Source organism: Rhinolophus sinicus, chromosome 13, assembly GCF_057876585.1.
Source record: "Rhinolophus sinicus isolate RSI-liver-muscle chromosome 13, RSI-T2T, whole genome shotgun sequence".
Classification (NCBI taxonomy): Eukaryota; Metazoa; Chordata; class Mammalia; order Chiroptera; family Rhinolophidae; genus Rhinolophus; species Rhinolophus sinicus.
The window spans coordinates 21,403,134-21,429,839 of record NC_142513.1 but is presented as its reverse complement, the minus strand read 5'-3'; the positions used below and the strand labels follow the sequence as shown (position 1 = coordinate 21,429,839).

The 26,706-nt window shown below is 46.2% G+C and overlaps 1 protein-coding gene across 1 annotated transcript; it reads left to right on the top strand.

Moving 5' to 3' along the window:
• On the top strand, positions 1–18,783 carry LOC109436992 (vomeromodulin-like). Its single transcript, XM_019715875.3, has 15 exons — positions 1–2,111; positions 4,172–4,429; positions 6,929–7,412; positions 7,735–7,836; positions 9,160–9,315; positions 10,246–10,324; positions 10,684–10,741; positions 11,492–11,562; positions 12,861–12,998; positions 13,871–13,993; positions 14,302–14,369; positions 14,695–14,725; positions 16,363–16,423; positions 17,182–17,261; positions 18,529–18,783. Exons 2-15 carry the CDS (start codon positions 4,186–4,188, stop codon positions 18,550–18,552), a joined length of 1,719 nt encoding a protein of 572 aa, XP_019571434.3. The 5' UTR covers positions 1–2,111; positions 4,172–4,185; the 3' UTR covers positions 18,553–18,783.
• The last annotated feature ends 7,923 nt before the right edge of the window (positions 18,784–26,706 follow it).

Below are 26,706 nucleotides of genomic sequence, written 5' to 3'. Positions count from 1 at the left end.
AGGATACCCACAGGGGCTAATGTGACATCTTCACACAGAGGCCATTAGGAATCATGATCTGCCTTATCACCTGCAACTGTGATCCCAGCCAAGCCTTGGCCAGCCTTCAAAGGGCCCTCGCTTTCAAGAGTCGGCAGGAGAAATCACTTAGGGCATGAGAACAAGCTAGCCATATTGCTCAGCCTGCTAAGCCACCCTCTGAGAAACTGCCTGCGTGGGTCCTGGATTAACAGAATTCAATGGCCGCCCCACCTCCTGAAGTTGAAGAAAAGAGACAGACAAAAAACCCGGAAGCTGGAAGGGGCCATCAAAGTCTGCATCCCGGATATGCCCCTTCCCTATTTTCCAGTTAGGTTCGTTCTTTGGGTCCAGAGAAACCATTAGCGGCACTTAAATCAAGGTCCACACCCACTAATGGGTATCACAATTTCAACTAAACAATTACTTAATTTTCTTCAAATGTCCAAGTAAAACAAGGCCCAAGAAAACTGGGTTTGTCTTCGACTTATCACCATGTGTAAAACTCTCAGTTCAGCCCTCAGAGAAAAGGTCAACTGTCATTTATTCCATGCATCTGACATGGCAGCAAAGCCCTTTGGCAGCTGGAACTATACTTGAGTTCACAGCATGAGAACCGCACTGGGGTTGGAGAGGGCCCGGCAGCTTACATGCTGAGCCTCCTGAAGGCAGGGTCCCACCAAATCTCCCCCATGTCAGGTGAGCAAAGGCAGACATGACCACCCTCTTAGTAAAAATCATCTCCTGCTCCCACACTCCTGCTTTGTAAAGCTGTGAGAACACCACACAGCAAGATCATGACAGGCGTATAAAATCATAAGCCTTCCAGTGCTAGGAACTGAACAGATGACGTTGGAATATCCTGGTCTTAAATAGGGGGAAAGCCTGAGGCGCAGAGAATAGGCTCTAGAATTTGGGGAGTCATTCTATAAGTGACAGCTGAGAGAAAGTCTGGCATAGAGATTGAAATTTCTAAAATATAAATTGAAAAATGGCGCACATATGAAACCAAGTCTCATTCCACAGGCAATCAGGAATAAGAAAGAGGGCTGAGCACACTTTCTAACAACCATGATTAAAAGCCCCAGGCCTGGGGTCGGCCCGGAGGCTCAGGCTGTTAGAGCTCCATGATCCTAACTCCGAAGCCTCCCGATTCGATTCCCACATGGACCAGTGGGCTCTCAACAACAAGGTTGCCAGTTCGATTCCTCGAGTCCCACAAGGGATGGTGAACTGTGGCCCCTGCAACTAGCAACAGAAACTGGACCTGGAGCTGAGCTGCGCCCTCCACAACTAAGATTGAAAGAACAACAACTTGACTTGGAAAAAAGTCCTGGAAGTACACACTGTTCTCCAATAATGTCCGATTCCCCTTCCCCAATAAAATATTTTTAAAAACAAAAAACAAAACAAAACAAAAAACCCAGGCCTGCATTCGTGCTCTCGCCCACCTGACACTGTACTTTGCAATCCTCCTGCAGCCATCACTTGACTCCTGAATCTGTGCATGTTTGGATACTTCACATCACACGCATCTGATATAAAATGTCACTTCACAGAGAGAACATCCCTAAACTCCTGTCCAAAGGGACTCCATGCTTCTCCCTGACCCCACCTTAGTGTTACTCATCAGTGCAGAGTGCCCACTATGAACAGGGCACAGTGCTGGCACCTTAAAGGGCTCTCAGAGGCTTGCCACCTGGAGCCTCACAGATCCCGCTCCTCTGCCATTCACAGCACTCACATGGCTCAAAGATAACAGGCCTGTACAGGTTTAAGATACGAAGGGGACAGACACGTGCCCTGGCTGCCCCTATGGAAAATCCCAGGCACCCTGAACGTCTCTCAGAAATCAGACACTGAACAAATGTCACAGCCGTTAGCAGGTGTGGATCTTGGACACGAGCCTGTCTCACACCACCCTTATCAGCACACTTGAACGCGTCCCTTCAGGTCTCATCACTTTCCTCAGAGACACTGGTCTATAAAAGTGGGGCGCAGCTTGCCCTCGGTCAGTTCCGAGGAAGAGCAGGAGGAGAGACAGCTTCCGAAAACATTCGCCCATCAACACCGACCCATCGACACTGCGCAAGGTAAGAACTCGCTGAAGCAAACTCACAAAAGAACAGGTCGAAATGCGGAGCTCAAAACAGGCATAGGACGGTTCATCAAAGGACGAAAAACTAGGGTTTTGCCTTTAGAATCGCTTCAGACATGCACTGCCCCTGCTGAAACGCACAGCACGCTGCCGAGCACGATAAGTGTGACAATCGCCAGTTACGCAACAGCTTTTATTAATAGGAAACGAACATTTGTAGCTGGGATTCTCCAAGGGCCCCAACAAGATAATGTCTAACGATATTGCCATCAAATCAGTCACAGGCACAGAGGCACAGAGAGCACATTAGTTTTCCTCACAGGACACTTACATGTCACCTGAGACACTAAATGCAATTTCTCACAGATGAGGGTAACAGAAGAAAAATAATGGAAATGTGATGATTTTCTCTTCATAAAGCCTAATGTATTCAGTTTATTTAATGTGAGGAATTATCCTTGGTTTCCGATTACATTCCTCCCAACATTTCCGCAATGGTGGCTCTTCTCATGGTCTTGGTAAATGGCAGGCAGGTGATGTGGACAGTGCCCACCAACCCATGGCAAGTACAAAGGCCGACAAGCCTGCTTTTATAAAACGTGTCTGGGGAAGATGGGCAAACAGAGAGGAACTCCAGGGTCCACTTGCTTCACTGAGGGAAAATGCCCTAAGACACAAAGCTCCATGTTACCCAAAATGTTAGAGACAGAAAGACTTAGAGAATCGTGAAAAGGGAGGAACCTGACACCAGAAAAGGAAGTGATCTCCACTGAGTCACACAGCTGAGCTCAGAGTCAAAGGGGGCCTTCCTGCCCGGGTGTGAACCCAGCTCTCTGCCTGCTTGCTGGGGCTGAGGCTCCCCAGCTGCAAAGAGGGCTAATAATACTATGTAGGCCTGGATCTGCCGGGAGGAGTGGATGAGAGGTCGCACAGGGTAGTACACTAACCAGTATGAATACTGACCAGTGCTCCAGAAGTAGCCATGGAAGGAAACTTCCCGACTCACAGAAGTAGAGCTGAGACTTACACAACTTACACAATCACATCAGCTATGGCTGCTCAGCCGCAGCCAAAGGAAGAGGCCATATGGCCTCTCTGGTCAGGTGGACCAGCCAGTGCACTGCACACGGAAGGGGCCACAGAACAGGGTGACCTGGTCAACTCAATCATTGACTCCACACACAGGGTGTCTGCTTTACGCCGACTATTAATACAGTAGTGAAAACGATCGATGCCGATTGGACCAGGCCAGCGCTCTCCCGGAACCTGAGAACGGGCCTAAAAGGACAGAGTAGCCCTGAGACTGTCACGCCACAGGGAGATGATTCTGGCCTCTCCACACTGACCTAAAATGCCAGGCGGCCCAATGACCAAAGGGGTGGAGGATGCCAGGCCTGAGCCTGGGTGATCAGGTGGTAGTCCTGACCAGGCAAAACTACTAGCGGGGGGGCTCAACAATGGGCACAGATGAACACCACTGCAGCTCTGTACCCCGAGTTTCTCCCCCTGAACAATGAGGACCCATAGGCCTTTCCTCCCAGGGTTGTGCAGAACTTAAAGCAGCTGATATACTCCACAAAGGGACGGGCACGGGGTAAGCTCACGCCAACAAGGACATTGCTATATATAATCTGGCCGGAAGCAGGCAGAGACCTTGACCACCACAGGACACGTAACACTGGTAGTTGAATCGTTCAAACCTCTCCGATTCCCCAGATGGTGACTCACACCGCTCCAAGGCTGTTGAGTCAAGAATTCTGGCAGGCAGGTGGGACCCTACAGGTAAGGCCGACAGCCAGGGCTTGGCCTGCACTCAAAGGTGCCACCAGCCCACAGACACCTTTATGCAAAGGTGAAACACAGGACCTTCCTCCAGACCTTGACTACCACGTTCTGTAACCTTGTCTCATGAATACACTATGCAGACCAGAATACCTACAATGAGAATGGCACCCTCCTACAAACCTAGGATCTTGTATGTACATCCAATACAGACCAACTGGCAGCCCTATGGTCCATTCGAAACGTGGTATCTGACGAAGCCTTCCTTTGCAGATATTGGTGCCGAGATGCGAACCCTCTGGGCCCTGGCCACCATACTGGCCCTCCAGGCGGAAGCGCTTGACCTGCTGAGCCCTCCTCCAGTGCTGCAACAACTTCCTGTCGGTAATCTACCAGTCAGACGCAGAAATGTCTACAACTATCCAACAGTTCGAAGAGCCGCCCGTACCGCAGAAAACCGACCTCAGCCTCAAAAGCGCGAGTGTTACCCTATGGCAAGATATTTCATGTCTGGTGACAAACTCCGTGACTGTAAGTAAGAACTGTTTCACCTGTACACCTCTGACTTCCCACCTCCTCACACTTGCTTCTCATTGCCAAAGCCAAGGCTAGATATGCTTTCTGAACAAGTGGTCTCAAAGAGGAGTTGGTATTGGCATCACCTCGGGAGCTAGTTAACAAACCAGCTGCCGGGCCCCCTCTCCCACACATTCCAGTGCAGCAGGACCACAAAGCACCAGAAAACCTGGACTCTAGTAACAGCCAAGACGATGCAGAGGCTGCTTGTCCACGGACCACACGTTGGGTACGCTGGTCAAAGCAACCCCGTGGGTCCAGCAACCTCTCTGGTTACCTGCCTTTTAGATGTCTCTTATCACCGGTCCACTGTGCCAGGACACCTCACAGCATCTCACTTTAGGCACCCGTGGGTGTCTGGGCCCCGAGCTCATCCCAGACAACCACAGGTGCTTAAAGCATCAACCTGGTGGACCAGGAGCCACAGAATAATAAACCCAAGTCCACCTCTAAACCTCTTGATCAGATTCGGGCTGTCCAAGCTTCCTTCTCAGTCCTTCCTCAGTCTCAGCTTCCTCTTTAAGATGTGGAATTCTGTCCTCCACCATCTCCCAGGCCTAAGGGCAGAGGAGTCAGGTTTTCTAAGTCTTGGCAGAGAAGTGACTCCCTATGGGGAACAAAAAGGGAACAGACCCATCAGCAAACAAACACCAGCAGGGAGGGCCTCAGAGCTCCCCTTAAAGTCATTCTGCAGCCATGGCCTAGGTCTGCCTCCAGGATGACAGGACAGGTGACAGAGGGTGACTCGGCGCCTGCCTAGTGACCATACTTCCCAGCCCCACAGCACACCCACCACGTTTAACCTCTTCTGGAACACGTGTTCCACTTTTCTAACCATCCCGCCTTATTACAAAACACTTCAAATATACAGAAAAGTTCAGACACTGGTACTACAGCAAGCTGCGTACCCATCAAGCGGTGATTTGGTGGTGGTGGCAGTTTATTTAAAAACTGAAAAGATATCTACAGCAAACACCTTTGCACCGAACATCTAGAATAAAAACTAATATCCTGCCATGGGGCTGAAGGCCCCTAGACGCCTACGGGGCTGCATATCCCTTCCCCTTCCTCTCTGCCTCCCCTCCAGGGGACGCCTCTGGCCTGAGTATTTCTCCCTTGCCATTTATTTCTATTTTATGCCATATGGCTACTCCTTTCTAACAGGTGGCCTGCTTACATTATCTCTCATACTTCTGTGTTTCATCCACATTGTAATGGGAAGTGTTTGTCCATTTGTTTTCACTGTGATAGTCAACCTGATGAATCCTGCACGATTTCCACGTCTCTCAATGTTCTGTCTGCCCAGCTGTGTGCTACTCCGAACAGTGCTGACTAAACACTCTTGTGCGGGTCTCCAGGCTCACATGTGCAACGGATTCTCTAGGGCATAAGCCAGGGAGGGGGGTGCGTCCTCACCGCCCTACACAGGCAAAGGCTCCCAGCGCACAGAGTCCTGGGCATGGGAAGAAGCAGCAAAGCTCCAAAAGTCGTGACTCAACAGGGGCTGGAACCAGTGGACTTTTCCTCCTGCTGCTCTACTGGGCCAGGATGTTGTCCACGGTCCAATTCACTTCTCGGCTGAGGCAGCCAAGGCGGACCACCATCCACAGGTGACAGCTCCTCTTCTGAGCTCCTTCCTCAGGACGTCAAAAGCGCCATGATAGCATAAGACCCTGTGATGGCACAGCTCTGCTACCTGGCCCTTCAGCCTCCTTCCCGCCCCCCACCCTATCTTCTGGGGTCCCACTTCTCCGGACTTGCTTCTCTCCAGTGTGGGGTAAGGCCCCGCTGAGCACCTCCTGTACCCTGATGATAACAACGCTGCAGGAGCATGAGAGCTGGTGTAGTTCTAGTAGAGGCCACTTGTCAAAGGTGGCAGGTCCTCCCAAGCACCCACGAGGGGAAAATGAGGCCAGAGAAAGGAAGGGATTTGCACAGAATCAAACGGATGGAGAACAGGAAAGTCCACATATGTCTGCTCCTCCACCATATCCAGCAGCTGCCTTCTGTCCTACTCTGCACTTAAAACGCCAATCACTTTCTTCATCGTGACCAATGAGCCATGCTGCAGACCCTGTCACGCACCCCTGGATAGGTGCAGAGGCTCAGACTCAGCCTTCAAAGGGCACGGTCTAGATTATATTATATTCTCGGCTACTGGGCTCAAAAGCTAACCAAGGTCCTTTCATTCCATGCCCAAGTCATATACTCAAAATCAGACTGGTCTCAGGTGGGTGTGAATAAGGGTTAACTCTTAACAGGGGGCAGGTATATTTCTGTAAAGCCAGGCTGTCTTCAGCGTTGACAAAAGCAGGGATTCCTATTTTCAGGAGGCACGATAAACAGTGCCTATTGGCCCCACAATTCCATGGGGCCGGCTCTCCAGCTGGGAAGGCTCCCCTGGCTGGACCAGCTGGGCAGCTACCCAAGGAACGTGTCTCTTGTACTTTTCAGATCTAAATGCCACCGTGCCCCCACAGATCGAGAAGATGCTAATGTGTGCGGAGGTGGATCTGGCCGGTTTGCTTGGGACAGTGCTGGAGACAGTGACCGACTTGGACCTGCTGTCTTTGTTAGATATCACTTCCTCCCTCGATATCCTCGGCGGTGGTGGCCTTGGTGGTATCCTGGGCAAGGGGAGTAGCAGCAAGTCCTCAAATTCCCCACAGTCGCCACTCTCAGAAGCCACTGGTGTCACTAACCTGCTACCCCAGGCCCAAGGGATCCTGAACAGCATAACACCCAACGATGGACAGGGCCCTGACGACAACGCTTCTCGTGGCTCCAGTCTCCTCCAGCCCCTGAGCGCCGTGGGCAACAAAGTCGGCGAGCTCATAGAGTCCACCAAGGGCGTGCTGGAGAGTGTGGTGCCAGCTGGCACCACGGATGGGCTCTTAGGTGGGCTGGGAAATATTGACCTGAAAGATCTCCTGATAGGGTAAGTGCTTCCTGACCCTAAGGTATGGCATCCGAGAAAGCTGCTGCTTGGGGAGCGCCAAAGTTCAACCTCCCACAATCGCATGCAAAGGGACCACCATGTTTTCACAAAGCAGTATTCCAGCTCTGTGCTGAAACTCTGCCCTTTCGGGGGAAATAGGAACAAGACTTCTTGAGTTTAAAGAACTGGGCGGGTAAGGGGACTGGGGAGTCCAGGAGATGGGTGGGTTGGTAGATTGGTAATTGGCTGCTTCAAAGGCATCTCTCTGCTGCCCAGGCTGATTCCTTGAGCCAGGACTAACCTGGATGCTGTCACTTTGCAGATTAGAGGTTCAAAAAGCAACTGTGGAGAACATGAAGTTGACCATGACCGGTGATGGGATCCTCGTCCAAGCCACGACTACCGCCTTCGTAGCTGGAAAAGGGTGAGCCTGTCTCCAAATCAGTCACCTGTGTGGGCCTGGACCAGGCCCTTAATATCCAGTGACCAGTGCCAGGCAGAGACAAGACAGAGTAAGGCAGGATGTGTCAGGATGGGTAAATTAGGCAGCAGGACAGATGCCCTTCTCCCCCAGCCCAGAGGAGCAGGCAGGACAATGACCCACCCACAAGGAGTGTAAGCAAAGCCAGAAAGCCAGATTCCATGAAATATGCACATTATGCACATGGCCCGTGGAGAGAGAAACCACACAGAATGCATCTTGTACTGTCGGCACTGGTGTTAGGGGAAATGAACCTTCCCAATAATCTGGACCCTCCAAGGAGAATCATCCCACTCTTTACAAACACTGTCCTGGGCAGTGGGGGGAGGCAGAGATGAGTAACTGCCCTAAGGAAGCCACAGATTTAAGCACGCATGCATGCACACGTTCATTCATCCACCTAACAGGTATTAGTGAATATCACTCTGTACCAGATGCCTCGCTGGGCACAGAGGCAGGACGAAAGGTGGTCCCCGTCCTCAGGGAGAGTCAACAGCCAGGGAGGAACAGGCTAACAGTATAGCCCAGGGCACACGGAGGCCATGGGAGGGGCAGGAATCCACACTGGGGAGAAGAACACTTCTTGCACTAACACACACAGCACGGATACCCCATGACCAAGCTCCCCCAGGGGCTTCACTCAGACAGTGAACGCCCTGAAGCCTCCTGACAGCCTCATCAGGAGAGCAGTCCTGTTCACGACTGGGAAATCAGATGAGACTAGCAACCGGTTATAAGCCTTACTCAGAGTCACACAGCTGAAAATGGCAGGGATAGGATTTGAATCCAGGCATTTTGCCTCCAGAACCCATGTTTGTGACCACTACAATGAGCAGCGTCACAAAGAGACTTTGTCTTCTGCAGAACATCCACCCTTAACAAGGCCATGCTCTGGCAAACGGTGGGTTTTCTTATGCTATCTCACCCACAACAGAAAGCTGGAGGTCCTGGGCACAAAAGTGAACCTGTAATGGGCATCTAGTTCTTGTCGGCCTGGTGCCACCAACAAAAGACAAGTTCCTCTGAAGCCTGGTCAGGAGAGTGAGTTTCCAATGTGTATGGAATTCTTCCCTCCCGTGAGCCAGGCTCTGAATCCTGTGTCCAGGGCACCACCAACCTTGGGTATGCTCACTGGAAAGCACCACACTTTCCGTCTCTCCAATAACCTGGACAAATACCTGAGGCTGACTCACAAAGTACCTATCGCATTGGCTGAGCAACTTCTTGCAGCCAGGTCTGGTCTCACCTGTATCTTGCTCTCCACAGCCTGCTAGGAGCTGTACTCAGCATACTGGGATTTCAAGTGAATTCGGATGTGACTCTGAAAATTGGAATTTCCACAAACAATGCCCAATGCGTCAACCTCCGAGTCCAGGACAAGGACATCAGGGTCAAGGAAGTGAACCTCCTTTTGGTGAAGGCGTACGTGAGACCATTCTTCTCGCTTCTGCACCAGCTTGCCTGTGTGCCAGGATGTCCCCACTGGTACACAGGGATACCCTCAGAGATGAGCGCAGCCAACCCAGTGGTCTGAATGATCAAGAAACTGAGGCCCAGAGAGGGGTCTCTGCTTGGGAACGGCCCAGTGTGTTTCAGAACAGCCTTCCTTCACCTGTCTGCATGCTGCCCGCTAAGCATACTTTTGTACTTTGACCTAGTTTTTGGTATACGCAATACATTCCCCTGGATCAAAATTCAAAAGATACAAAAAGCCATAGAGTGAGTCTCCCTCCCACCCATGTACACCAGCTGGCTAATTATCCCTGGAAGCAACCAATGAATCCAGACCCTTCAGTTGGTTTCTAGAGATATTACTTGCATATGCATATGCAAATTTGCAGGTACGAATACACATCCAGAAACGGGCAGATATATGTACTCTTGTCTGCAGTCCTATTATTTCACATAGAAAACATTGCTTGGAATCTGTTGCATCAGTATGTAAATAGCTTCTTCTTATTTTAATTCTGCCCAATACTGCATTATGATGATGTAGTACAATTTTTTTAATAGTCCTTATCAAAGAATAATATTTTGTCCAATTATTAACTTTTGTGCCCTACTTCAATTAGGAAGGTCCTAGACTAGTCTGATCACCAAAGTGCACGGTATCCGAAGGGTAAATTCCTCCGTGGGGGATTGCTGGGTCAGATGTCTGTATTAGTCATTTTCCCAGGTATCCTTGCATCTTCCTTAATGACTAAAACTGAAGGTGAAAGGTCTCAGGTGTTTACAAAATTTGAGCTGCAGGACATACTGAAGCTGTATCGTCAATGGATGGGTTATTGTCAATGTCTGGGCAAAATCCGGAAATGCAAGGATAACACGGCTCTCCACACGATTCTTTCCCAGGGTCACAGATGCTTTGCCTGTCTCTCTGCCCTTAGATGACATCGTTTCTGAAGTGTTGACGGTTGACATGAATGAGAATGTAAGTCACGGGAAGGCGAGGGAGAGGGGGTTGCACCACCACAGAAGTCTATGTCATTGGGGGAGGAGAGGAAGAAGGCCTTTCCTCAGATAGGGCCTGACGCTGGGAGAGACCTGGGAAGGAGACATCAGCCTTCAGAAGTAGGAACCTAGGGGAAGCAGCAGCCCCTCTGAGCCAAAAGACACCAGCAGCAGGATAGGAGAATGCCTCAGGCAGGCGGGAGGGAGAAGAGGAGTTCGGCCAAGAAGAAGGCCGGGAAATAGGACCGGGGGAAGGGAAGGAGCACAGGGAAGGAGAAGAGGAGGTGGATGACCCTGCTGCCATTTCCTCCGCAAAGCTAACTCGTGCTTAATTCACAGATAAAAAAATCAAAATCATGTGACATTGATTTCAGCGATTTCAACGAATGCAAGAGCTGTGAGTACAAACACCTGCCCCCTTGGGGGCTGCCCAGGTCAATGGAGGGAGATAGTTACGCCTCCTTTGGGACCCCGCTGGGTGACACACAGAAGAGGATGGGGCTGTGAGCTGCAACACTGTGAACCTCCAAGTGCCCAACAAACTCCCCTCGCCACACTCAGGGCAGAAAATGTGCCAACTCACCTGCCTCTCCAAATCGCTGTGACTCATTATGCAGGACCTCATAGGACAAAACCCCTTAGGAGTTCCGTGGTAGCTCCCAGTGCCAACTGTTTTACCAAGTGTACACGTGCGTGGAGCCTGAGCAAGGAGCAGTCCCAGGTCCTCTCACCAGGGAGGCGGACAAGCAGAAATTCCCTCCAATGTCCCCAAACATATCCGGGAGACAGGGATGATAGGCCTTGGTGGGACAGCCGCCGTGAGGGCCAGAGCAGGAGCTTGGTGACATCTGCCAAGTCCCAGAGTAGAAGAAACAGAGCCTGGCCAGCAAGCCTTTTCCTACCCCTGGACGTTTTGGCACATCAGGGACAGAGCTGAGTCCTCATGTCACCTTCCTCCTAGCAGCCTCGTCACAGATGCATGAAAAGAAGCCAGTGTGGCACCAGCTTTCTGCCTGGGACGGAGGGAAAGGGAGGGGGCCGCACTGGTCCTCGCTCTGGAGGGCAGAGCAGGCAGAGAACCCGGGCACAACACCCATCGGGAGTCTGTAGGGATCGCTTCATGCTCTCCCTCTCTTCTCACCTGCAGCTACTGGCTTGTTCACGTACCATATTAAAAGTTTCCGGACATCTGCACAAGGTCTTTCCATCCTCTACTGCGTAAGTGCTCATTATTCTTATGATAAAATTCTGTAGGAAGCCCGAGAACCTCCCCGAACTCATAAAATAGACTCAATAACATGACAAACCAGCCTTCCTCCCTTCTCAGATCCCAAGGCTGGGGTGACTCTCCCAGGCTTCCACCCCAACACCTGAGCACCTGCCATGTTTTCCCTTCCATTTAAGTCCAATGTACATTGCCTGAGAGGCTTTCCAACAATGACAACCACTTTTTGACCAGTAGGATGTGGCCAACACAGGTTTAGACATTCGATGGATAATATGCAAGAAAATAAACAGGACTAACTCACTCCTCCCATCCATCCCAGCCACCAGGGAATGCAAAACGTAGGCTACGATGAGTACTGAAGAAATGGAAGGTTTTTGGACCCACTTAATGAGTCCCACTTGTGGGAATCCATCTGCACAAGCCTCCTAAGTGCACGTATATTTAAGGACAAAGAAATACAGGAATTAACACTGAGAGAAGGGAGGGGGAAAAAGGAAGTAACAAAAAGAAAATAACTCACCCACGTACGAGATCATTAGAAATTTTTCAAAAATTGTAATGGCATACAGAAATGCTTATGAAAGTACTATTGATTTTTTAAAGTAAAACAAAAATGATGTTAGGTATGCCAACAAAAAAGGAGAAATATCAGTGTGGCCACTGATGAGCGTGAAAAACAAATAGCAGGAGACCTCCCTAGCCTCTGTGGGTAGTCGCGGGGTTTGTGGAGACTGGAGAGCAGAAGCCCCTTGTGAAGGAGGAAGCACTGCTGCTTCTTCCTCTGATTAGCTGCCATCCTGTGAGGCTCAGGCCCCAGTCCTCTGATTTTTCAAGAGATGCCACAAATCCTCATTTTTCAGGGGAATCCCCCAACTTAAGTGTTGCTTCAAGTAAGGTGTGTATGTGTATGCATTTGTGTATACAAATGAACTCATAGTTCCCACCTTTTTAAACACGTTCTCCCAACCTGGAAGGACCTCCTGGTCAAGCTCAAGGGCCATCTTGTCCATGAAACCTTTTCATAGATATTCTGGCCTCCATTGAATAATTGCTCTTCCTTCACATGCGTTTTCCCCTCTGCTTATAAAATTCAAACTCCACATGGCAGGAAATTTGAAAAGTTCAGAGAAATATGAATCCCTCTTCCCTTCTTCACATGTCACGTCATCCACAGCAGCGCTCACACGGGGCCACCTCAGTCCGCAGCGTGTCAGCCGGGCCTCCAAAGGCACTGAAATCGATGTTAGCGTCACATGCTGACAGGATTTTTCTATTTTTCTCCCCCTAGGCCTTTTTTAAGGAAGCAGTCCCGATGCCTGGAAGTCCCCTTCCTCCAATTCCTAAAAATGCCAACGTTTCCATAACTCTATCCCGCACAATGGTCAGGGCAGTCGTCATTCACAGCGCCAAGCAGAGCTCCATCCAGGTAAGCGTCCTCCGCGTGGGCCCCGGGACCACGCTCCTCTGTGCTTTAGCCTAGTCTGTCAACCTCGAAGTGTGGCAGGCGGAAATGCAAGTGGGTCCCAGAACATTCTTCCGGAGACAAATGTGAGGAAACGGGAAACACATTTTCCTTTAATGATCATGTGAGTAGGTCTGTGTTTACATCGGGGAAAGCAGAGAACAAGGGCATCGGAGGACAAGTGTCTTCTGACTGCCTTCTAGGTGCCAGGTACAAGCCAGTTGTCTTTGCATAATTAATGACATTTCATCCTCACAACAGATGTGGGAAGTAGGGATTCTTATTCCCATTTTACAGATAACCAAACGGAGACAGGCAACTTACCAACAGTCACACAGCATGAGCAAGGGACTGGGTTTTTCTACTGTGAGGTATTCATTTGTTCCCAGTGGTAGCAGTATAGTAGCAGGAGTTATAACAAAATAATAATCACTGAGTACTTTCTATGTGCCAGGCTCTGGGTTGAGCAATGTACAATGTTTCCTTAACAGAGTCTTCCAAAATGATTAATCATGTACAGAGCTGTCTGCCACTAGAGCATAGAAAGAAATGGACTTTAAACTGGATGAGAATAGAAAAGTAAAAGTTTACCTGTTATGTGCACCACTGTTCTTCGGAGCAAGGAAATGAGATAAACAGCAAGGTCTGGAATTAGACCTTGTCTGTGTGGTTCTATCAGCCATGCCAGCACCCAGCTAGGGGAACAGCCCATACTGCAGGATCAAGAAATATTTGAATAAATGAATTGAATGATGTGTGGATATCTCATAATGCAACATGCTGCAGTCCTTCATCCTCTCCTCTCCACATTCTAAACGATGATTTCTTTATAATAGATGAATGACCTGGGTACACAATTCGCCAGAATAGTCTACTCCAGCCAGCCGGACAACAAAGTCCAAAACACTTATTGGGTTAACGTGACTAAAGATGGTGAGAGCTTTGCCACAGGACAAACGGTGAGATCTGAGTAACAAACAAATCAGGGTTTAGTTGGGAGGAGGAACTAGTAGGATCAAAGGTTACATGGGGAAAAGCGTGTTCGATAAGGGGGAGCTACTACCACAACACTGAGGGACGAAGTCCTGGGTGACCCTAAGACAAGGGAAACCAACCAGGCCGGTGGGCTCAGCCGCCAGGGGAAAATAGATAAACAGGGTGTCTAGCTCTGACCTGTGACCTCGTTGGTCATATCACACTCTGAGATGTGTACTGAGTAGCCTGGTCAAGGTATTGTTTTTAACTCGTTTGTTTTGTATTACTGCAGAATCTAATCGTCTCCTATACGTGCAAGATTTTAAAAGGCAAACTGAAAGTAGACGTCAAGATTGAGAGGTACTGTCTGCACTACAAACTCCTCTTGACAGCTGTCAGTATAGGAAGTAATACCTAGAACCCAATTAAGTCACATGAGAAGATAATGAACAAAGGCCCTTGGGAAATACTTGGATAATTACAGGGAACTCAGAACAAAGTTTTACTTACATACTGCATTCACCTTAACTTTGCTCTTTCTCAGCAGAGCCTACTTCTAAAATGCCTTTGACATTTTATAAGTGACTTTAATAAGTAACTGAGCTAATACGTAAACTCTATTTTAGAATTAGTTAATATTTTTTTATTTGAAAGTAATTTTTCCTTGTACTTTCTTTCCTGACAGCTTTGAACACAGCATGACACCCCCTGACACTGTAAGTTGATTAGATTTTCAAAAATATTTATTTATGATATGCAAGAAATTATTTTAAACCGAAACACTCAGCGACACAGTGACTCTGGAAAGGAAAAGGTCACACAGGCTAGACTAGATCACAGATGCAATGTGGAATAGACCTGCAAGTGCCAAGCCTAGGCCCTCCCGGGGAACTCCTAAAATCAGCTCCCCAAGCCCATGGCTGCAGTCCCACACTCAGTCAATAACCTGAATGAAGGCCTGAAGTCTGTGTTTTCCTAATGCCATGGCTGATTCTGATGGACCAGAAAGTCTTGGGGACCAGGAAGGGTAAAAAGATGATCCAGACTCTAATCTTGCCTCAGCTCATGGGAGTTGCTCAACTACATACCCAGTCTCCCACGGCCTCACCTTCTCCATCAGAGGTTTTCAACCCACATTCTACGGAGCTAGCACCTGGGTCACCAGAGGAGAGCCTAGGAGATAGGGAAGTGGGGAGGGGGAGGGTAGCACGCAGGGACCTGGCTCCAGGCACAGAGCTGGAAACTCACAGAAGGGTCACCAACCAGCCCCACATTGAACCTGTGACATTGCACATGCTCATACCTTCATCCTGCAGACATTTAGTGAGTACCCCGTGTGCCCGGCTCTAAAAATATAACTCCCTGACTCCAGGAGAGACCCTCTAGTTTAAGTGGAAAGACAGAGATTAAAACAATAAATAAGGTAAATCATTAAGAGATTGATTGACACGTTGGTGGGGGCAGACGATGGGCAGCCAGAGGTGAACCACCTCATGACTATGGATGAACTGTCTGTGTCCCATTTGTCGGCCCTGAGATAAGGGAGAGTCAGTCAAGAGGCAGAACGTGGGAGTCACTGCAAACCGAGAGTTCCTTCAGCTCATCTTTACCAGGGAGCTCTGGGACATGCCAGGCTCTGTGCAGCGGAAGGAACACAGAAGGCCAGGTCTCTGACCTCCTGTAACTACCTACCTGACAGGGACACTGACACGTATGCAAACAGCTGTCAACTGAAGAAGACAGAGTAGAGGAGGACCAACTGGGAGGCAGAGTGGGTTCATGAGAAAACGTTGCCTGCACTCAGCCTCGAAGGAGGAGCAGGAGTTGCCCGCAGACCCAAAGTGTGCACCAGGTGGAAGGGACAGATGTGAGGAGGGTAGTCGGCAGCATGGAATCAGAGGCCTGATGAGGGGAGGAATGCAAAGGAAGGAAGGAAACAGAGCACCGGCATGGAGGACCACATCAAGGAGGAACGTGGATGGGACACCACGGAGGAAGCATTCAGCAACATCAAACCCCCCATTACTGAATTTAGTGTTGTCCTGACAGCATGCCGCTGCGTAGCTGTGCCTACAACACTGTCTGAAACGTAACAAGTACCCAATAAACCTTTGTTGGGAGCCACCTAAGGAACTCAAACCTGCTGAAGGCCCTTTGAAAATCTCCAAAGAATCAGAGGCCTGAGAGATAGGCTGAGATCCATCTCCCTATATAACCTTGTCCATTAACAGACTTCTTCCATTAGAAAAAACCCCACATATCCAGAGGCACCCATGACTGCTTCCCCTGATGTGAGGACTGGCTGGGGGACTAGGAGATATACTGATGAAAATGTTCCTCCCATCTCTTCCAGATTGATGAGGCGCAAGAGCTGATGTCTGCAGTTATGAAGAAATTCCTGTCTAACATTATTGGTATGTGGCATTAGTAATGTGAACACCTAGAAGAGCCAGTGTCGCAAGACACGTACAGGGTGTGAAGCCACACTGCAGAATGTGTCATGGCAGCGAGCACAGTGTCACTGTCTGGATCAAGGAACCACTTCTTTGTTTTCAGATAGGGACTTCAGTATCTTGAGATGGCAAAACCTGAAAAGCAAGTCAAAATGTCTGTTCTACAGATCCAAATGAAATCCAGCCCCATAGGTATTTTTAGAACAAAAGCATCATGCCACTTAGAGGAGAGACGGACCACGGTCACCTAGTCATGCAGATACCTAGGGAAATTCAAAAGCCTGAGGTCATAACCCTTAGGACCATCAAGAGATGACAGTGCCAAACGCCATCTTTACATATCTATGATGAACTCTAATGGGGTTCCATATTGTGCAAATGGTACCAAAACAGCAGAGCCTACTTCTTCTGGTTTTAATGGAGTGAGGGCAGACACAAGCATATCTCTTGGTATCGATTCTTTGTGCACAGAATATCCACCAGGTTTCCAGTTAGTTCTGGGATCTCTTCTGATCCTTGCAAACTCACCCTCACACACACACAAAAGACTGAGAGAGACAATGCCTTAACTCAAGTATCTCCACTGAATGGGCAGAGGGAGTCTCTCCTAGAGCTATACGCTGCCCCAGAGATCCCTCCAGTTGACTGTAGCTAACACAACCCAGCCCTGTCATTGTTTCCTTCAACTTGTATCATAAGATGACCCTTTTTCATTTCAGAATTTTTCAATCAAGTGAATATTCCACCGGGAATAACCTCAAGTTCTCTAAATAATGCCGAAGTTAAACTGATTAAATCGGTAAGAGAGAAATACAAATATTTCCCTTTGCACTAAACCCACTCTGCACTTCGATCTTCAGAGTACTCAATGGGGCCAGCTCCCTGGCTCCCGGCGGCCCTAACAGCTCCATCCCATGTCCCAACTCTTTCCTAAGCAGACACACTACCTACTGTTCCTTTCATCACCATACAACTCCTAACACTGAGACACTCTTGGTCATATATAACCAAGTAATCTGTGTACTGTCCCCAGGAGGACTCTCAGCCTTCTTTAAATATGCCTCAATCATTTCTTTGGAAACATCTCCACTCTAAGTGCCTGACTCATCCACAGTGTCGCTTTATGTCTGCTGGAACCTCTCATCCTCTGCCACCCTGACTCAAATATCCCCCTTCTTCCCGTCTACCTAACCGATACCCAAAGGAAATGTGAAGGAGAACTTGCTTCCTGATAAACAGTTAAAAGGATGGGATTTTTATTTTAATCTGTCACCAGGAAAATGATGAGGATGAAACTAGGGATGATGAATGAAACAGTAAAGAAGTTTAAAATCTCTATCACCCTTAAATGGCCCATTCTTGAGAAACATGCTTAATAAGTATATTTGACCAGGCAAATATCAGCTTCCTTCATGTTGGCTCAAACCGCAGAAGCTGTACGTTCCCATTTTTACTTAGCCCCAAATCTCTCTATCTGTGGCCAGATCAAGTACTAGAGCGGAGAGTGTGATAAAATCAGCATTTCATTCAGTGTTGGTTTTCTACCTCCTGCTCTTACTCTCATAGCTCTGAGTGACCTTGGACAGGTCACTTAGCCTCTCCAAGTCAGCCTGAGTCAAGAGATTGGATCAGATGAATGCCACCTGTCTTTCAGCAACAGGTGATAGAAAGCATAACACAACCGGATTAGGAAACAACAACAAAATTGTATGGAGGTACTGAACATCCAGACAAGGTGTTAGGCTCGGCAGTGGCTTGATTCAAGGCCCAACGATGACACCAGAATCCATCTCTTGCCTCTATACTTCTAGGTGGGATCTACTTTGGCTCTACATGGAGGCCCCAATCACTAGGAGCTTCACCGTCCCTTTCTTTCTGGAACTGCTCAAATGACAATCACCCAGGAATAGCCCCTGGGGCTCCCACTGGCCTGACTTGGTCCATGTCCCCATCCTTGATGCAAGCGCTCTGGTCAGGGTCATGGAGTGCACTGGCTGGCTCGGTCTGTGCCTGCTGCCAGCTTATGTACTTAGGAGTGTAATGAGTTGTGTTTTATCTCCCCACAGAATGACCTTCGGGCAGAAAACTAAACCCAGCACACGTGATGCCAGAGAACTTTCAGGATGAAAGCACTCCGAAACTTCTCTGAAAAAATATTGAGCCAAGGACATCCTTATGATTAAGGAGCCAAGTAGAATAGTGTTCTGAACATGCCAACTGTCCTTTGGAATTTCACCAACGTTACTCTGAATTAACAAAAGCACGAAAAGCGAGACTATGGACTTTTGGCATTCTGTAATCATCTCTTTAATAATGAACCTATTTTCATGCAGCAAATGACTCAGTTGTCTTCAATTCCTACAAATAAGAGTTTGGTCGTATGTTCATGACTAATAAGAGCACTACATATTAGATACAAAAATTAGTGATATGAATGATGAGGCAACAAAACCCAAGATTAATTTATCTAGTGCACTAAGGGACAATCATGACAATGATTAAGACTTCCCTTCCCATATCTCTGCCCTCCCCTCTCCGACTCCAAATGATTTCTTATCCTAAAGGCCCAACATGAAAATCACAAGGGGCTAGAATCCAACATCCCCATCATCACATTAAACACCGAGAGGCACTGGCCAGTGCTAAAAGCTGGATGGAACAGAGCGGGTCAGAGCCTGGTGGTACCATAAACGCTGTGCCCCTGTCTCAGGATTATGCTCAGTGCACGAAGCAATACACAAAACAACACATATTGTACAATTCAGCTTATATAAAATATTGAGAATAGCTAAATCCATAGAAACAGAATACCATACAAAGCGGTGATTGTCAGGAGTACGGAGGAGAAATTGCGTAATAGGTATGGGGTGTTGTTCGGAGTGATGGAAGGAAATGTTTTGGAACAAGGTAGATGTGGTGCTGCTGGCACAATATTCTGGATGCACTAAATGCCACTACATCCGTTCCATTGACAATCGTTAAGGACCATGGTTTGTTATGTAAATTTCACCTTCATTTGAAAAACAAAACTCCTTCCAACCAACAGTAGCAACAAGTATAACTAGCATCCGGATATCGGTTTCTGATACCACTCTTCATAAAAGTAATCAGAACTCTGTGGGAAAATGGATAATTCTAAAGCTGGAGAGGAAATAGAAAAGATCCATACAGCATCTCATAGTTACTGAAAATAACTGGTTCAGAGTTTGCTAAGGGGTTCTGGGAGGCAGCACGGCAGTCTTGAAATATGTAGAGGAGGGGTTTTTTCTCTCTAGCAGTTCCCGTTTTCCCCTGGCCCCTCAGAGAGGTATTGTGAATTCAGTGTTCAGTGACTCAGAGAAGGGAGGTTCCTCAGAACATGGAGAAAGAGCCCGAGTTTCAAAAGTCCAGGCCCTGAGGGGATGGGTGTAGAAAGGACACATGGAAAATCTGCACACATGGGAAAAGTTCCCTCATCGAGAGGGAGGAAGGAAGCAGGAAAAAGAAGTGTTGGGGTCCATAAGAAAGGGGGAACCGGGGCTGGGCTGGCGGCTCAGGTGGTTGGAGCTCCGAGCTCCTAACTCTGAAGGCTGCCAGTTCGATTCCCACATGGGCCAGTGGGCTCTCAACCACAAGGTTGCCAGTTCAATTCCTGGAGTCCCACAAGGGATGGTGGGCTCCGCCCCCTGCAACTAAAGATTGAACACGGCACCTTGAGCTGAGCTGCCGCTGAGCTCCCGGATGGCTCAGTTGGTTGGAGCGCGTCCTCTCAACCACAAGGTTGCTGGTTCAACTCCCGCAAGGGATGGTGGGCTGTGCCCCCTGCAACTCGAAAGCAGCAACTGGACCTGGAGCTGAGCTGCGCCCTCCACAACTAAGACTGAAAGGACAACAACTTGACTTGGAAAAAAAGGCTTGGAAGTACACACTTTTCCCCAATTAAGTCCTGTTCCCCTTCCCCAATAAAACAAAATAAAAAGTGCACGTGTGTGGAGCCTGAGCAAGGAGCAGTCCCAGGTCCTCTCACCAGGGAGGCGGAGAAGTAGAAATTCCCTCCAATGTCCCCAAACATATTCGGGAGACAGCGATGATAGGCCTTGGTGGGACAGCCACCGTGAGGGCCAGAGCAGGAGATTGGTGACATCTGCCAAGTCCCACAGTAGAAGAAACAGAGCCTGGCCAGCAAGCCTTTTCCTACCCCTGGAGGCTTTGATTATTAAAAAACCATTAAAAGAATAGGATTTTTATTTAAATTTGTCACCAGGAAAATAGTAAATGATGAGGGTAGAAATAGGGAAGATGTATGAGAGAGTAAAGCAGTTTAAAATCTCTATTACCCTTAGATGTTTTATTCATGATAAACATGCTTAATTAGTGTATCTGATGAGGAAAATTTCAACATCCTCCATGTTGGCTCAAACCTCAGAAGCTGTACATTTCCATTCGTACTTAACCCACAAATGTCCCTGTATCTGTGGCCAGATCAATTACTCGACTGGAGAGTGTGACAAAATCAGCATTTGATTCAGTGTTGGTTTTCTACCTCCTGCTTTTACACTCCATAGGTCTGAGATGCCTTGGACATGTCACTTCGTCTCCATAGTGAGACTTCAAGTGAAGAGACTAGCTCAGAGGAATGCCATCTGTCTTTCAGCTGCAAGTGACAAAAAGCACAATACAAACTGGTTTAAGCAGGTACAATAAAATTGTATGTACTGAACTCCAGAGATGGCGTTAGCTTCAGTACGGGCTTGATTTAAGGCCTAAGTGATGACACCAGAATCCATCTCTTGCCTCTACACTTCTGGGTGGGATCTACTTTGGCTCTACATGGAGGCCCCAATCACTAGGAGCTTCACCGTCCCTTTCTTTCTGGAACTGCTCAAATGACAATCACCCAGGAATAACCCCTGGGGCTCCCACTGGCCTGACTTGGTCCACGTCCCCATCCTTGATGCAAGCGCTCTGGTCAGGGTCATGGAGTGCACTGGCTGGCTCGGTCTGTGCCTGCTGCCAGCTTATGTACTTAGGAGTGTAATTAGTTGGCTTTTCCTGTAATCAGCCTCACGTGACCTCTGAAAATGATTCTCCATTCACTTGACCCAGAAAATCCCTCAAAATCATACAAACCAAGAGTTTCAAATCTTCACGTTCACTTTGAGAACACTCATGAAACTGCCCTGGCCGTCAAGGGTATGCATATCTGAAAAGCCACCAAGTATCTGAAGGATGTGACTTTACAGAAGCGTTGTGAGCCCGTCCGTCGTTACAAAGGTGGCGTTGTTGGGTGTGCCCAGGACAACCAGTAGCGCTGGACACAGGATTGGTGGCCCAAAAAGAGTGCTGATTTTTGCTGTATATATTTAAAAATGCAGAGAGTGATTCTGAACTTAAGGGTTTACATGTAGACTTTGGTCATTGAGCACATTCAGGGGAACAAAGCTCCCAGGAAGTGGCACAGAAGTTACAGAGCTCACGGGCAGATTAACGCATTAGGAGCTCTCCTGCCAGAGGGAGGCGATCCTCACTAAAAAATAGCCGATTGTTCCTAAAGCAGAAAAGGAGGCTACACAGAAGAAAAAGATATCCCAGAACAAACGGAAGAAACAAAAACTTATGGCCCAAGAGTAAATTTAGCATAAAATAAATGCTAACAAAGGTGAAAACAGAAAAAAAGAGTGTAATTAGTTGTGTTTTATCTCCCCACAAAATGACCTTCAGGCAGCAAATTAAACCCAGCACACGTGATGCCAGAGAACTTTAAGGATGAAAGCCCTCCGAAGCGTCTCTAAAAAATAATGAGCCAAGGACATCCTCATGATTAAGGAGCCAAGTAGAATAGTGTTCTGAACATGCCAACTGTCCTTTGGAATTTCACCAACGTTATTTTGAATTAACAAAAGCACGAAAAGAGAGACTACGGACTTTTGGCATTCTGTAATCATCTCTTTAATAATGAACCTATTTTCATGCAGCAAATGACTCAGTTGTCTTCAATTCCTACCAAGAGGAGTTTGGTCGTATTTTTATGACTAGCAAAAGCACTACATATTAGGGACATAAAAATTAATAATATGAAAGATGAGGCAACAAACCCAGGATTAATTTATCTAGTGCACTAAGGGACAATCATGACGATACTTAAGACTTCCCTTCCCATATCTCTGCCCTCCCCTCTCCAACTCCAAATGATTTCTTTTCCCAATGGCCCAACATGAAAATCACACAGGGGCTAGAATCCAATGTCTCCATCATCATATGTTAAACATCGAGAGGCACCACCAAATGCTAAAAGCTGGATGGGACAGAGCAGGTCAGAGCTGGTGGTACCATAAACAGGGCAGCCAAGGATCTAGGTTACAGCTTTAAAAAAAGGCAGAGACTGGCTGAATGGATTAAAACCATATAATACAATCAAATGCTATCTACAACAAACTCGCTTTAGAACCAAAAAAATAAATAATGTGAAAATGAACTGACAGAAAAAAACATTTCATTCAAATGCTAACCAAAAGAGAACTGAGGAGGCTATACTTAAATTAGACAAAATAAACTTTAAAACAAAAATTGTTACAAAAAGAAAACAGAAACAGACTCATAGATACAGACAACAAACTAATCGTTACCACATGGGAGGGGGAATAGAGGGTTGGGTGGAAAAGGTGAAGGTATTAAGAAGCACAGATTGATAGTTACAAAATAGTCACAGGGATGTAAAGTACAGCATAGGGAATATAGTCAATAATATTGTAATAACTATGCATAGTGCCAAGTGGGTACAAGACTAATTGGGGGGATCACTTCATAAATTATATAAATGTCTAACCACTATGCTGTACCCCTGAAACTAATACATAATAATGAATGTCAACTGTAGTTGAAAAAAAATGTTACAAGACACAAAGGACATTATATAAAAATAAAGGGGCAATCCACATCAAAATGATATAACAATTATAAACATATATGTACCTAACAATAGAGCCCCAACATTGATGGAGCAAACTCTGACAGAATTGAAGGGAGAAATAGTTCAACAATAATAGCTGGAGACTACAACACTCCATTTTCAGTAGTGGAAAGAACAATTAGACAAAAGATAAACAAGAAAATAGAAGATATGGGCAACACCATAAAACAACTAAATATAGCAAACATATATAGAACATTCTACCACCAACAGCAGAATAACACACTCTTCTCAAGTGCACACGGAACATTCTCTAGGATAGACCATATGTCAGATGACAAAACAATTTTTCAATCATTTAAAAAGATTTAAATCACACAAGGTATCTTCAATGACCACAGTGGAATGAAACTTGAAATCTGTAACAGAAAAAAATTTGGAAAATACAAAAATATGTAGAAATTAAACAATAAACTCTTGAGCACTGGGTCAAAGAAATCAGAAGGAAAAATTAGAGAATACTTTGATGTGAATGAAAACAAAAATACAACATACCAAAACATAAGGGATACAGTAAAAACAGTGCTCAGGGGAAATTTATAGCTACAAAAGCCTACATTAAAAAAAAAAGAAAGAAATTGCAAAGATGAAATCTCAAGAGAAATTTTTAAATACTTGAACTTAATGAAAATAAATATACTACTGATCAAACTTTTGGGGATGCAGCAAAAGCATCCTTAGAAGGAAACTTATGGTATTACATGAATTTATTAGGACAGATGAAAGATGTAGAATCAATAATCTAAGCTTCCATCTTAGGAAACTAGAAAAAGAAGAGCAAATTAGTCCAAAGTAATCCAATTTTTTTTCTCTTCCAAAATAAAAAGAATAAAAATTAGCGCAGAAATCAATAAAAAATAAAAACAGGAAACTAATAAAGTAATGAAACCAAAAGCTTGAAAAGATCAAAACCATTTAAAAGATCAATAACACTAATAAGCCTCTAGGCAGGCTAAGAAAAAAAGAGAGAAAGGGGGCCGGCCCGGTGGCTCCAGCGTTGGAGCTCCGTGCTCCTAACCCGGAAGGCTGCCGGTGAGATTCCCACATGGGCCAGTGGGCTCTCAACCACAAGTTTACCGGTTCAACTCCTCAAGTCCTGCAAGGGATGGTGAGCTCCGCCCCCTGCAACTAAGATTCAATACAGCACCTTGAGCTGAGCTGCCTCGCAGATGGCTCAGTTGGTTGGAGCACGAGCTCTCAACCGCAAGGTTGCCAATTCAATTCCTCGACTCCCGCAAGGGATGGTGGGCAGCGCCCCCTGCAACTAAAATTGAACACGGCACCTTGAGCTGAGCTGCCTCCCAGATGGCTCATTTGGTTGGAGTGCGTCCTCTCAACCACAAGGATGCCGGTTCGACTCCCGCAAGGGATGGTGGGCTGCCCTAGCAACGGCAACTGGACCTGGAGCTGAGCTGCGCCCTCCACAACTAAGACTGAAAGGACAACTTGACTTGGAAAAAAGTCCTGGAAGTACACACTGTTCCCCAATAAAGTCCTGCTCCCCTTCACCAATAAAATCTTTAAAAAAAAAAAAAAGAGAAGGTATAAGTTACTAATATCAAAAATAAACAGAGATACCACTACAGAGCCTATGAACATCAAAATAATAATAAATGAATATTATGAACAACTCTATGACCACAAATTTAATAGCCTAGATGAAAGCGACCAATTCCTTGAAAGACAGTTTGTCAAAACTCACACAAGAAATACACAATTTGGATAGGCCTGTGTCTATTAAAGAAATTGAATTAATCAGTAATTAACAACCTTCCAAAACCAAAAGCAGCATGCCCAACATCCTACTGGAAGCCCTACCAAATAAAACAAGAGAAGTGAGTAAAAGGTACAGAAATTGAGAAGAAATAAAACTGTATTTGTTCACAGATGACATGATTGTCTATGTAGAAAATCTGACAGAATGGACAAAAAAAACAACAGCAACCCAGACATAATAAGTAATTATACCAAGATTGCAGGATACAAAACTAATATGTAAAAGTCAACTGCTTTCCTACATACCACCAATTAACTACGGGAATTTCAAATTACAAACAAATTTACATTAGCACCCCCAAAAAGGAACTACTTAGGTATAAATCTAACAAAATATATACAAGATCTATAAGGGGAAAACTACAAAATTCTCAGGAAGGAAATCAAAGAACTAAATAAATGGAGAGAGAGTCCAAGTTCATTGCATAGGAAGACTCAATATTGTCAACATATTGTCAGTTCTCCCCAACCTGATCTACAGAGTTAACAAAATCCCAACATTATTCCAGCAAGTTGTTTTGTGAATACTGACAAATTGATTCTAAAGTTTACATGGAAACACAGAGGACCTAGAATAGCCAACACATATGAAGGAGAACAAAGACTGACACTAGTCAACATCTAAACTTACTGTAAGGCTACAATAATCAAGACAGTGTAGTATTGGCAAAAAAAAAAAAAAAAAAAAAATAGACAAACAGATGAATGGAACAGAACAGAGAGCCCCAAAATAGATCCGCATAAATACAATCAACTGATCTCTGACAAAGAATCAAAGGCAATACAATGGGAAAAGATTATCTTTTCAACAAACAGTGCTGGAACAACTGGACATCTACATGCCAAAAAAAAAAAAAAAAAAATGAATCTAGAAACAGACCTTACACTCATCACAAAATTTAACTCAAAATGGATTGAATAGCTAAATATAAAACGTAAAGCTATAAAAATCCTAGAAAATAGCATAAGAAAAATCTAGATGATTTTGGCAATGATTTTTGAGGTAAAACACCGAAGGCAAAATCCAAGAAAAAAACCATTAGTAAGTTGAACTTCATTAAAACCTTTAGCTCTTTGAAAGATGCAGTTAAGAGAATGAGAAGACAAGCTACAGTCTTTCAAATATTTTGAAAATATTTATAAAACACTTATCTCATAAAGGTCTGGTATTCAAAATATACAAAGAACTCTTAAAATCCAACAATAAGAAAATTAACAACCTGATTAAAAAGTGAACAAAAGATCAAAACAGACACCTCACCAAAGACACATAGACGACAAATAAGCATATGAAAGTCAGCATTAGGAACTGTAAATAAAACAACAATGAGATACCACTAAACACCTATTAGAATGGCTAAATTCCAGAACACTGAAAATACCAAATGCTGACGAGGATGTGGAGCAATAGGATTTTTTAATTTTTTTTTAAGATTTTATTGGGGAAGGGGAACAGGACTTTATTGGGGAACAGTGTGTACTTCCAGGCCTTTTTTCCAAGTCAAGTTGTTGTCCCTTC